The 14222-nt window shown below is 41.8% G+C and overlaps 1 protein-coding gene across 3 annotated transcripts in view; it reads left to right on the top strand.

Moving 5' to 3' along the window:
• LOC121292804 (protein jagged-2-like) overlaps nt 1-14222 on the top strand; it is a 179239-nt gene that overhangs the window by 105285 nt on the left and 59732 nt on the right. For all 3 annotated transcript variants that reach the window (XM_041215221.1, XM_041215220.1, XM_041215219.1), the window contains exon 5: nt 493-553. In XM_041215221.1, the coding sequence (XP_041071155.1) occupies nt 493-553 (61 nt within the window). The remainder of the gene's footprint in view (nt 1-492; nt 554-14222) is intronic.

Here is a 14222-nt window from a genome sequence, read left to right as displayed (position 1 = left end):
GTTAATTTCAAAAGGAAATTGGATGGACACTTGGGGGAAATAAACTTGAAGGGCTAGAGGGATAGAGTGTTGGAATGGAACTGACTGGGTTGCGCTACAGTGAGCTGGAATGAAGTTGATGGGCCAAATGGCCTCCTTTTGTGCTGTTATGACTCTGACTCTTAATGGAGTTGTTCACTAATCGGAGAAATCATTCTGTGACCCTACAACACACCCAGGCATGAAGTCCAGGTCACCTGGTCCTCCCAAGCAGGATACGTTTATCACAGATAATGCCTCAAATTATTCATACTCTATCCATCACTGAGGGGTGGACGTGTGAATGGTGAGGACAGAATGACACTGTGCTATTGCCAGCTAGCCTTGGGTTGGTCAGTGGGTGTGATATTCTATAAAAGTAGAGATTGGTCTCTGGGATGTGAGGGAATATGATCAAATTAATTTGACACTTGAAAGAAATGACCATTTCAGAATTTTTCCTCCTTATTTCAGCTATTTGTAAGCAGGGTTGCCATTCAATCCACGGAGGATGTAAAGTCCCTGGGGAATGCACGTAAGTGAGCGCCACTCTGGATAATAGTTGTTTTAAACTATCTTTTAGTAACTGCTATTTGTTGTTAGGATGCTTCATGGTTGCATTATTTTAGCAGTAGTCAGTTGGTCCAAAAGAGATCATTGGAGAGAGTTTGCATGCATTAAAAATCAACTTATAAAATACTCCATGTTTGATTTTTATGGCTCTGGGAAAGAAAGAAGGTGTTGATGCTCATATGGCTGTTAAATTGATCTTAGCCTGAAATTGCTTACTGTGGTGCTTGAGGTTTGAGTCTAGTTTTATTTTGCAATACTAAAAAAAAATTTGGAAGTGAACACAATGGCATTTTCTTTTCCTTTGTCAGTACAGTGTATTATACAATATATTCTAAGAAGCTGAATGACTCGCGATGAACTATAAAACGTATACGGGCTGAGAGGACTCGCAGTGAATAATAGAATATATCCTGGGCTGAGAGCACTCGCAGTAAATTACATAATGTGTATAAGAATACGCAACACTCAGTGAAATATAGAATGTGTACAGGAGTGTGTGAGTGCTCACTGAATTATAGAATGTATACAGGAGTCCGTGAACAATCAGGTTACTATGACCACACATTCCTCCCCTGTAACCTCTACTATTGGAATTCCAAAGCTTTTGTGGCCATGATTCCACCCTTAAGTTAAAATGCAGTTGATGTAAAGTTATGCTTACTGCCTCCTGGCCTGCCCCTCTTCTTGCTCTCCCAACACCCCTGTCCATGAGATTTACATTGGAAAGCTATCCCGTTTAAGAGCAGGCCATTGCTTTAAACTTGCAGAAATACAAGCTGCCGACCGTGACTGCACAGGAACTGTTGCCCATTGAGTAATAATGTTGGAGAAAATGCTCTTCCTTTTTGATGAGGTGGCAGATTTTAGTATCTAAACTTCAAACCCATGTTAACCTTCGTAGGTCTAAAGCTCTGCTTCAAGGTGTCGGAGGTCACATGGGGAAAAGCTGAGGCAACATTAATGATGCACTGTTGCCCTGTACTCTAGGTTTGGTACAACGGTTGTAAAATCTTACGCAGACACTCCTGGGCTTTTGGCGTTGATTGTCCATCATTGAGTGCACAGGACTTGGAAGCTCTTGCGAACGTGTGTCCTCAGGATCTCTAAATGCCACGTGACCAATGGGTTAAAAATTCTTCTGGATGTATCATAAGGGTAACTGAGTCCTGACGAGCTAGGGCTAATTATATTCTTCTTACTTATTAAATATAGCCTTCAGTGGACGGATATAGTTGAGGCTGCAAATCACACTGCCAGTAGGCAATTTGAGACCTAAAGAAAAGTCATTAGCAGACTTGAATGTAGGGAGGAGGGGGACTAAAAAAAATAGTTTGGAGCTGTACAGTGGTGTGGCATGATGCTAATGTGCTTTTTTGTTTGTGGCATTCCTCATCCTCTGCCCCTGGCCTTGTGCCATTCATCCCTCAACTTAAAATTACATTTGCTCCTATGGAAAGTATCTTTCATGGGGTGGATGTATGAGCCTGTACAATCGTGAGTTCTACACAGAGACTTGAGCACAGTCCTTGCTGACGCTTGCAGTGCATTACTGAGGAAATGCTACACTGTCAGTGTCCACCTTGGAATGAAACGTCAAACTGAGACTCTTGTCTGCTCCCTCACGTGAATTAAAAGATCCCATAGCTACTATTTTGAAGGAGGGCAAGGGCCTCCCCAGTGTCCTGGTTGATATATATCCCTCAACTGAAACTGATAAAACAGATGATCTGTTTATTGCTACAGTGCTCTTTGTGGGGAGCTTGCTGTGTACAAATTGACTGTTGTGTTTCACTTTTAAAAAGTACAATAGATGTTTGCATATAAGTTGACCTTTGAGGCCTCAAAAAATCCCTCCAAAAACAGGAGTTGGCATATACGCTGAGTATAAAAGTGAACCACTGGTGTGGGTGGTCACCATCTTTGTTGCTAACTACGTGGAGCCTGTTCTGGGATGGTCATGTTAAATTGCAATGTGTCTTCGCAACACAGCCCCTATTGCCTGCTTGACCCGTTGCACTGAGTTGTAAGGTACCAGTAAGTAAAACATCCATTTGTGGGGTGGAAAATTGAGGCTCATAACTAATGTGAGTATAGCATTAGGGGGTCAAATTAATGCACCATGTATATGCAAAAACACGATTTAGGAGCCAAAACAATTGGGCTGCCTTGTTGACCTATACACCACAATCTATAGTATGTGTTTTTGATTCCAAAACCTAAATTGTGAATGGTGGTTCTAGCACTGATCCTTGTGGGATACCACTTTTCACCTTCAGCCATTCTGAATGACTACATCCTAGACCCTCCTTTCTGTCGTGCTAGGAAGAGGGGCTTGGAGTTACAAGTTCAAACTTCCCAGGAAATTCCCTTGGAGCTAAGTGCATCAGGACTAAAGTGGGGTCCCAGTGCCCACCTTGGGTCATACATCCTATCTCCGACAGTCTGTAGACTGGAAGATTTGGGCCATTGAATATATTCAAGGCTGAGATGGACAGATTCTTGAACGATCTGGGAATCGAGGGTTATGGGGACCAGGCAGAAAAACGGAGTTGAGGTCAAGATAAGATCAGCCATTATCTTATTGAATGGCAGAGCAGCCTCTAGGTACTGCTAATTCTTATGTGCTTATTGGGCTGGGATTGCTTTCCTTAGAGCAGAGAAGCTTAAGGACAGATTTTAGTAAAGATGTTCAAAAGTTATGAATGGTTTTGAAAGGTTAAATAAGAAGCTGCTGGTGGATGGGTTGGTAACCGTGGGCACAGATTTAAGATGATGGGATCAATAACTAGAGGTGAGATGAAGAGACTTTTTTTTCCAATGAAGCAAGATATGAAGATCTGAAATGCGCTGCCTGAAAGATTGTGGAAGCAGCTTCAATAGTAACTTTCAAAAGAAACTGGTGATAAATACTTAAATTGCAGAGTTACAGGGAAAGGGCATGGGAGTGGGACTAATTGCGCAGCACTTTCAACAAGCTGGCACAGGCATGATGGGCCAAGTGGCCACCTTCTGTGATGTAAGATTCTGTGACAAACCATAATCTATGGTTTCTTCCCCTCCTACCATGCCAAGGGTCATGAGTTTCACACGGTGCGATATTGGAGCCTGAAAGCTTACATGAGCTTACATGGCATTGCACCTTTGTGTACCACTTTGAACAAGTGTAACTTTGCAACTGGGTTTCCATAGCAACACAATCCTTTTTTGTGTGAGAGAGCTTTAGAAACATAGGCTTATCCTAAGGCTGCTGAGACCAGGGCCCTGACCATGTTTTTGTTATGGCTCTCATGATAACACAAGAGAGTTTGAGCTTTGAACTCTGGATGACTTTGGTTGTGTTTTTGCTGGATCAATCAAATATGCAGTGTTTTATGAAGTCCTGTCTACTTCTGTTGTGGATTTATATTTTTACAAAAGAAGTTGGTTTGCTTTACATCTTTTTTAAGTCTCAAAACATCTCAAGGTGCTTCATGTGCAGTGACTTATGTAGCAGTGCGGCAACTATTTTACGTAAAGCAAAATCCTGCAGAACCTTAATCTACTTTTGCTGGTATTGGGGGTGTGTGATGGGGTATCTTGACCTGACCATCAAGGGTGCTCCCAAGAGAGAACAAACAATTGTCTTTCTATAGTGCCTCATTGCAAAGTGCCCAAAGAATTAGTTTTGAAATACAAGTACATTGTCTCAAACCCAGCTATCCAAAAACCAGTAATGTCCAAAAACTGGACATTTTTTAAGCTGCAGTGCTTGAACTTTAATTGTTATTAGATGAGTAAAATAACTTGTTTCACTAGAGACCGCAATGGCGTGGTGGCACGCCAACTAGTTAGCAGCTTCCCACACCTGTCTTTTCCCGTGCTCTGAGTGGTCCGAGTGACCCTTGACCCAGCCCAAAGTGCCTGACCCAAAAACCAGTAAGATCCGAAACCTGACACAGACTTGGTCCCGAAGTTGCTGGTTTTCAGAAATTTACCTGTACAAACAATGCTGTATAGTTCTGTTGCTGAACTGTTGGCACCTTTTTAATTCCTATTCCCCTTCCAGTGACTAATGCCTGACACCCGAGCAGCCATTCAGTACTTTGGTCAAATTGTCATTCCCTATGTGCGAACCAGAATGTTCGGATTGACACTGCTTGACCACACCATGTCTGAACCTAAACCTGTCTGACACATGCTCACTTCAAAAGTGTTGGATGGAATGGCCACCTGCTGTGTTAGACTATTCTGATTCTATGTTCCAGCTAGTGGTAAAAAGCAGGAAACTGATCCTTCTTTTCCCCCTTCCTCCTCTCCCACTCCTCCTACCCCAATCCCCCTCTATCCCAGGAATATAGAAGTTCATGGAGTTTATGGGGCACAGTTAAAGATCTAATGGAATTGTTTGACATAAACATAAACTATAGGCATGGGCTATGGATTCGAGCTGAAGGGGGTGTTTGGGGGAGGATGGATGGTGCTGTAGGTTAATAGATACTTTGATAGAATGTTATAGCATCGGTGTGACTTATTCAGCAAATTATGCCTATTTTTTTTCAATAACACAATGCAATTAATTTGATTTTCCCTTGCTTTCTGCATAGTCCTGTAACTGTTTATCCAGTAACGTCTGGTACTTTTACCAATTACCTGAAATCTGTTTTCTCTGGTTATTGATCTTCCTGTTGGAAACGAGTTCTCTTTTATTCCATCAAACACTTCACAATTTTGAATACCTTAATTCGGTGTCGTCTTAACCTTCTCTGCTCTAAGTAGAACAGTCCTAGCTTCTCTAATCTCTCCATGTGGACTGAGGTCCCTCATCTACGGTGAATCTTCTGCACCCTCTGAGGCAGTTAACTCTTGCATATGGATGGGATATGTTTGAAACCATGTCTAGACAGTCAGTAGCGGTGGATACTGTTGCCTGAGTTCATTAGAGGGAGTTAAGGATATGTTGAGATAGGCAAGGATTTAGCTTTAGTGACTGTAGTTTCAAGGGCATGGCAGAATCATTGAAATTTGCAGGTTGTTTAGCCCATCTGGTCTATGCTGGCTGTTCGCTAGACCAATCTGAAGCCAATCGCAGTGCTCCCATGTTCTCCCCAGTATCTTCCTCTATTTCAAGCATTTCTCTAACTTCCCCATAAAACTATTGGTCTCTCAGCTACTTCATGTGGCAAAAGACTCCACGGTCTAACAGGCCTCCATATAAAGAAATTTCCCCTCACCCTGTTATAGTTTTAATTGACCTCCACATCAGCCAGAGCACCACAGCTTATCAATACAATCCGTTATGAACCTATGAAAATGATGGTCAGGAAAAGACCAGTTGGTCCATTTGACTGGAGCATTGTGACTAGACATTGCCTTCTGACTCTTGCTCCACACCCTTCCACAGCCATGTAATCCTAAAAAAAAAACAGAAGAAAAGCATGGTAGTGCCAGCAAGGAGGAATAAATATCTGGAAAATTCCTTTCTGGCGGTGTCAAGTGATTGAAACCAATCCAGGTGTTTTTCATAATCTTAAAAATCTCTGACTCTCGTCTTGTTCTTTCTCTTAGTACCAGGTTTATTGGAAGTGAATCTAATTGTGTATCTTGACCATGTAAATTGTCACCTGGGGCCATATCATAGATCGTGTGCCTGGCTCAACTGAAATGTTCCCCACTGAAAGTATAAAATATCAAAATAGTTAAATTAAAAAAAAAGTTTGCAGAAAATAATCAAGACACTTTAGCGAACTTTACAAAATGTATAAATTTTTTTTGAGTCTGTAAAATTTGCTGTGCAGCTCCTACCCTCAATTAGTTGATTTAAATGGTATCCAGCCCATTAACAAACTGCTCTTTTTCGGAGTGTGCAGCTCCTCGTGTTCAAGCCTGCTTGTGAACATTCAACTCACATGCTTTCCACAGAGTGTAATGGCTCTTGCTGAAAATACCTTGTGGAATGCTTTCATGTCAACAGCAGATTAAGGTGAGAGTCAGCACTGGAGGAGGAAGTGGATGGAGTAAGCGAGCAGCCTGTCCTGTACCAGCATGTTGTGGCTGCATTCCTGAAGAAAGCCTTCATAACGCAAAAGAAGTCAGCAGAGGGAGCGGTTTAGGGTTAGTAGGCTCCCTAGTTAACTCTTAAACTGACGAACACAGGTTTTAGCCTGTACTACACACAGTAATATCTGCCTCATGTTTGTCCCTCTTCTCCCATCCTCCTCCGTGATGATGGCCTTGTTGTCATATCTCAGCTTTCACTTGGTGCTACAGGGAAACCTCTTTACCCAGAATAGTTAATGTGGAACTCGTTGCCTGGGATAACTGAGGTGAATAGCGTAGATGTCGTTAAGGGAAACTTAAAGGATTAGGCTAGGGTTAGAAGAACGAGAATGGGAGGAGGCTAGTGTTGGGCTGAATGGCCTGTTTATGTGCTGTAAATTCTATCAAATCTAAAGCAACTTTTAACTTCCACAATGCTTTTTATATTATTTTGTACCTGAGACTGATCCTGCCTTCACCTGATGCCTATGTATGTGCCCTGCCCAACAGATAGCAATGAGGAGCAGGAACAGAGACAATAATTTGAAACTATGTGGTTTAGTTTGACGCCAGACACTGCTTTTATCCCTAGGGCACTGTAGCTAACCATCTGCATTAAGTTGCAATTTATAATACGATGGAAAAGAATTTGCGTTTCCATAGTGCCTTTCTCATCTTCAAAGCGCTTTGCAGCCAATGAAATACTTTGTGAGCAGCATCATGATAATGAGCAGCTCAGCTGCTTTGGCATTGTTGGGTTTAGGGATTATTATTGGCCAGTACACTAGAACTAATTCTCTTGCTCTTCAAATAGTGTTGAGATCTGTCATGAGCACCTTGGAGAGCGGGTGGACCCTCTATTTAATATCACATCTGAAAGCTGGCACTTCTGATAATGCAACATGCCCTCAGTGTTACACTGGAGTGTCAGCCTGGATTATGGACTGTAGTCAGAAGATTGTGGGTTCAAGCCCCACTCCAGAGAACTGAGGGGCAAGAATGTTACCCACTGAGCCTCCTACACATTTGAATGAGTCGCCTTGGGACCATGGTACTGGATTAAGTGGAGCGCGGTCCTAATTGTCCTAAAGAAAGATGCACTGTACAATTTCAAACAGCTTTTAATTTAATCTCCGATAGTGCATTGCTTAACCCGCTCCTTTCGAGTACTGTATTTACTTCAGTCAGTAACCAATTTATTTTAAACAACTTCATGCAATGGAACTGTCCATCAATGAATTTTCAGAAAAAATTGAATCCTTTTGTGTCTCTGATTTTTTTTAAAAATGGGTTGATGCCCTTAGGTGCAGCTTGCAATGAGGCAAGTATGCTATATAACGTTTATGGATTCAGGGTTCATCAAGAAAGCCCCTTTTTTTTTTGCCTTGTTTGATTTCAGAAATAATCCTGACCACAGACAAATTGGCTGCTGGGTTTCTTGTATTATAGAAGTGACTATACTTAAAAAAAAAAAAATTTTTGTATCAGGAGTTATACTTGAGATTCTAGGCAGAATTGGATCCATGAGCTGCACTCACTCCAGGTATTCCTACCATCCTACCTTCACCGGATTGACAGCCTGACATTTCTGTTCAAAATGATAGCCCCTTCCTGTTGCACCTTGTCTTAAAAGGACATGGGAGTAATGGAGACGCAAGAAAAATAGTGATTGTGTTTTAAGATGAACTGATAATTCTTCTCCTTCTAATAGAGTCTCCTTCAGCCCTGTCACTAATGACACTGTCTGGGTCAAAAGTGTATTTAGCTATGGCTCACTGTAACACAACTCACCTGAGTCAGAAGCTTGTAGGTTCAAGTCCCACTTCAGACACTTGAGTACATATTTCAGGCTTATACTCTAGTGCATTACTGAGCAAGTGCTGCACTGTATGATCCATTTTTCAGATGAGACATTAAACCCAGGCTGTGTTTGCCCCTCAAATTGATGTGAAATATCTCATGGCACTCTTCAGAGAAGAACAGGAGAGTTCTCCCTAGTGTCTTGGCCAATATTTATCCCTTTTCTAACAAATTAAACTAAACATGAACTGGTCATGATGTCATGCCCATTTGTAGGACCTTAACTAAATGCAAATTGACTGCTCTGTTTGCTGCATTACAGAAGTGACTACACCCCAAAATATCCATCAGTTGACTGTAAAGTACTGTGTGGTTTTCTGGGATCGCACAAGGTGCTCTTAATTACACTTTGTTCATTCCCTTCCGTGCCCTTGCGACAAGGAGACACCTAATAAGTACTCAGGCCTAAACAAAAGCAGAAATACCTGGAAAAACTCAGCAGGTCTGGCAGCATCGGCGGAGAAGAGTACAGTTGACGTTTCGAGTCCTCATGACCCTTCAACAGAACTGTTGAACAGTTCTGTTGAAGGGTCATGAGGACTCGAAACGTCTACTATACTCTTCTCCGCCGATGCTGCCAGACCTGCTGAGTTTTTCCAGGTATTTCTGTTTTTGTTTTGGATTTCCAGCATCCGCAGTTTTTTGTTTTTATATAAGTACTCAGGCCTGTTGGACCTTCTGGCATGAAGCACTGTGCCGGGTTATCACCAAGTCTGGGATGTGACCCTTGTTTTCAGTGCACATCATAACTGTACTGAACCATTTGGAAGTCCTCCATGCCCAAGAACAAGGCTAAATAAAGTACTGGCTTTATTTGGCTCTGTTAATACAACTTGTGTCTATACTCCCTATTTGCCGCGTGTTTCCTTTTCTCTTGTTGATGACCCCTTCTCATCTATTTAAAAAAAAACTTGTGCCAAGTATTTTTTTGTTTTTATTTTAAAGCTTGCTTGAATCTTTTCTGTATTGAAAGAAGGCTGAGATGACGCATTGACACGGTGAACAGACCTACCCTGGTAGCCTGATCTAGCAATAATGGAGTTATTCACTAATCATCGCAATCAATCTCTTCACCAATGAGGCTACAAAAGACCCAGACCTGAGGCTGGGAATACCCTTAGGAACCATAAGTCCCAAATCACCTGTTTCTCTGACACGCTCCACTCACCACACGTCATGTCTCAAATTACTCAAATACTGTATCCAAAAGTGTTACTTTCTGAAAGAAATCTACCTGATTTGCATTTGAATAAATCAACCCTATCACTGTCTACTTTATAGAAAGCCTTTTGAAGTTAAGGAAGTTGAGGTATGCTATGTCATGCAGCATTCCACAGTCCATATGGGCTGTCGTTTCATCAGGCAAGATCATCTTCTTCTGGGTAATGTGAATTAATTACTGAATGTAATATATCCAAGTTTGCTGGTATAAAGCAAGGTTGGTAAGCTGTGAGGTGGGGTGGTACAGTCTGAAAAGGGATATAGACTGATTAATGTAAAGTAGGAAGAATGGAACAGCAGAATTTTTTTTTAAATGGTGAGAAACTATTAAATCCCCTGGTACTCAGAGGGATTTGAGTATCCTTGCGCATTAAAACACAGGAAGTCAACATGTAGACACAACAGACAATTATATGGTGAATGGTACGTTGACCCTTATTGCAAGGGAGTTGGAACATAAGAGTAAAGAAGTCTTGCTGCAGTTGTTTAGGGCTTTGGTGAGGCCACACCTGCAATACAGTGTAAGATTTGGTCTCCATATCTAAAGAAGGATATGCTTCCTTTTAAAGGATTGAAGATTCACTAGATTGATTCCTGGGGATAAGAAGGCTGTCCTGTGAGGAGAGAGAGAGCAGAATGGGCCTCTACTCTCTGGAGTCCGGAAGATTGCGAGGTGATTGTATTGAAACATATGATTCTGAGAGGGCTTTATAGGGTAGAAGCTGGGAGGATCCTTAGAATCTGGAACTGGAGGTCATTGTCTCAGGATAAGGGGTCAGTCATTTAGGACTAAGATGAGAAATGTCTTTATTCAGGATTGTGAATCTTTGAAATTCTCTATCCCAGAAAGCTTTGCATGCTCAGTTGTTGAGTATATCAAGACTCAGGTGGATAGGCTTTTGGATTCTGAAGGAATCTAGGGATATGGAGATCAGGCAGGAGCTGGAGTTGAGATCCAAGTTCAACCATGACCTCATTGTATGCTGGAGAAAGCTCGAGGGGCTCTGTTGGCTACTCCTACTCAAGTTTCTTATGTTCTGAATCCATGCTGGCTGCTAGGTTATTATATAGATTATGCTTGTTTACTCCTGATTGATTCTATTACTTCACATGGAGTACTGGTGAAGTACTGTCTCAATACAGAGCCTCAAATTGGATTATAGGACTGGAATCTGGAATGGCACTTGAGCACTAATGGGTTCCTCGACCCTAACCCCAAAAAGCACAAAGGACTACACCAGTGAAAGAATTTCCATTCCCCCACTTGTCTTGAGATCTTGAAGGGAGATTCTTACTTTAATGCAAAGGTATGCTGTGGATCTGTGCTCACTAGGAACTGTTGAATTGACCCAAAATGACAACTTATAAAGCGTTTTTAAGTAATACGCTTAACAGGAGCATTATAAAACATGATGCAGAACCATATTAGGTCAATCACCAAAAGCTTGGTCAAAGAGGTAGGTTTTAAGGAACGTCTTGAGGAAGAAAGTGAAGTGGAGAGGTTTAAGGAAGGAATTCTAGTTTGGGGCCCGGACAACTGAAGCCACAGTCACCAATGGGGTGGAGCAATGAAAACCAGGGAAGCTCAAGAAGCCAGGATTGGAGGATCGCAGAGATCTGAGGGTTGTAGAACTAGAAGAGATTATGGAGATGGGGAGGGGAGAAGCCATGGAGGAATTTGAAAACAAGTATGAGAATTTTAAAATTGCTTGACTGGGAGAACCATGTTCGGTCAGTGAGCACAGGGGTGATAGGTAAATGGGACTTGGTACAATTTAGGACATGGGCAGCAGAGTTTTGAGTGACTAAGTTTACGAAGCTTGTTGGATTTTGAACTCTTGCTGATTCTGAAGACTGATAGAAATTTTCATGGAATTGTAAGTTAGCGAATTGGTTTTTATAACATTACTTTTGGAAAAAGTGTATTGTTGAATTTACCAGTCATAATTTAAAGAAGTGTTGCTGATACACTAATGAGAAAATATACTTGTGTATACATATTCTGAAAGTCTTAAACTGGAAATACTCAACCAGGGATGTTCATGTCCAAAACCTCCAATGCAAGAAATTAGCCCATCTTTCTTCCAAGTGCCAGTTGGTGTGTTTCCAGCATTTACTGTTTTTTATTTATTTCACAAAATGTCCAATTTTTTTCAGTCTTGAATGCTGTGAATTAATTTGTATTCAAGTGTTTTCTTTAAAAATTCTTATGGCTTTCCTGTTTTGTGTTGAATCCCCTTTCCTTCCTGGTGTGTGGGCACTTTTGATTTTTCTCTCCTCTTTTGCAACACAGTTATTTTTAGGCCATAATGGACCTGGAATTTTATTCTATTGTTCTCTTTTGTACAACCCCATCCTGTTCAATAAAAGGCTAAAAGCTTTTCTTTTCAATGTAGCTGCTCCTTATTTTAAAAAAAAATCTTGATTTTGTTTGTCTCTCTTCTCACTCCGAGGCTAGCAGCTGGTGAAATGTTTTTATTTTTTGACATTCCTTTTTAAGACAGGAAGCGACATAAACACGTATGCAGACTGAGGAAGGAACAAGGCATGATTCTGATCTAACTATTTGAACTCTCGTCGCAGGAGACGAGACGGGATGGGGTGAGAGGGAAGGGGTGGCTGGAGTTAGGTGTTTGGGACGTGTTATCTGTTGTGTCATCTGTGGCTCAGTGGGTAGCACACTCACTCTAAGTCAGAAGGTTGTGGGCTCCATTCCAGAGACTGGAATGCTTAATCCAGGCTAATGTTCCCAGCGCAAGCACTGTGGAAATGTTACACTGTCTGAAATGTTGCCTTTTGGGTGAGAAGTAAAACTGAGGCCCTTTCTGCTCTCAGATAAAAACTCTTCAAAGAAAAGCTAAGTCACTTCTCCTTGGTGTCCTGGTCAATATTTATCCCTAAACCAACATCAAAAACAAAGCAGATTATCTGCTCATTGTCCCATTGTTGTCTGTGGGACCTAGCTGTGAGCAAATTGGCTATTGCGTTTACTGCATTACAGCATTGACTATACTTCAAATTTGCTTCATTGACTGTGAAGTGCTTTGATATTCACTAGGATTGTGAAAGCACTATATAAATGCAAGTCAGTTCTTCTCTCAGTTGGTCGTTAGTGTTTGGAATTCTCTCCACTGGTGAGCAATGGAGACTGGGTTATTGAATGTATTCAAAGTTGAGTTAGACAGATTTTTGATTTGACAAGGGAGTTGAAGATTAAGGGGGACAGGCAGGAAAGTGGAGTTGAGGCCACATCAGATCAGCCATGGAGCATGTTTGAGGGGCCGAATGGCCTACTCCTGTTTATGTCCTGAAGCGAATATGTTTCGTATTATCTGTAGATGTCCAAGTTTATGCGTGAGCAGAGTGTTGGCTGACTAGAGTCTGTCCTATGGCCCTCCTGTCTTTAAAGGTTCAGTATAATTCACCTAAATGACCAAGCACATTGGTGAGCAAAATTTACTTGGTGATTGAGAGCCAGAGATTGAGAGCAGACAAACGGCAGGTAATGTTCTGTGACATGACCTATAGCCCAGTACTTCCCTGGTGACAGGGTAAAGTCATTGCACAGTTCAGTCTGTGCTGAATTAGCTGATCTCACCTGGAGCAGCAGATGGGACTATGATGAAGAGGTGAAGTGCTTGGTGCTGAGTTATCAGTTCCTTTCCTGCTCTTGTAGTCCCAGTGATGTGGCTAGTTCAGCGAAGCTTCTGGCCAGTGGTGACCCCTATGCTGGTGATAGCGGCAACATTAAAGCACATGAAGAGATGTCTAGGATTTCTCTAATTTTGAGATTAAGTGTTGCCTGCTGCTTGTCAGCTCTAGTCAGGATGTTGTCCATCTCCTGCTTTGAGCTGCTTCATTATTGGAGAAGCTAAATACAAGAATCATCATCAGAGAGCTCTATTTCTGACCAGCTGATGAAGCAGCTGAAGTTGGTTGGGTTGAGGGAGCTTCCCTGAAGGACATCCAGCAGTGATGTCCTGAGACTTTGGCCTTTTGATGGCTGTAGTTATCTTCCTCTTAAATCTTCCACCACCAGAAGGTTTTCACTTTGACATTTAGTGACTGAAGTTTTGCTGGAGCTCCCTGGTGTTGGCTCATCAAATGCTGCCTTGAAATGGAGAACACCTTCCCCTCACCATTCCTTTGCCATTTAGCTCGCATCCATATCTGCATCTAGGCTACAATGGAATCTAAGGCCAAGTTGTTCTGGCAGACTTCAAACGGAGTGTCACTTGAGCAGGCTGTTAGTGTCTACATCTTACAATTATCAATTCTGAAGACTGATTGATTGATTGAGAGGAGACTGCTAGGACAGTAATTGGCTAGATTAGATTTGTTCTGTCCTTGTGAGTAGGCATTCTTTTAGCGTTGGTTAGATGCCAGTATCATAGCTTTACTGCTCAGTGCAGTCAGAGGAATAGCTAGCTATCCACCCACCTTCACCAACGCCAGCGACATAGCTTTTGCACTCATTCATTTCCTAATAATATTGAGGGAACCAAAATGACTGGAAACTGATATCTATGATGGTG

This window comes from Carcharodon carcharias, chromosome 20 (genome assembly GCF_017639515.1).
Source record: "Carcharodon carcharias isolate sCarCar2 chromosome 20, sCarCar2.pri, whole genome shotgun sequence".
Classification (NCBI taxonomy): Eukaryota; Metazoa; Chordata; class Chondrichthyes; order Lamniformes; family Lamnidae; genus Carcharodon; species Carcharodon carcharias.
This window is presented reverse-complemented; position numbering and strand designations above follow the sequence as displayed.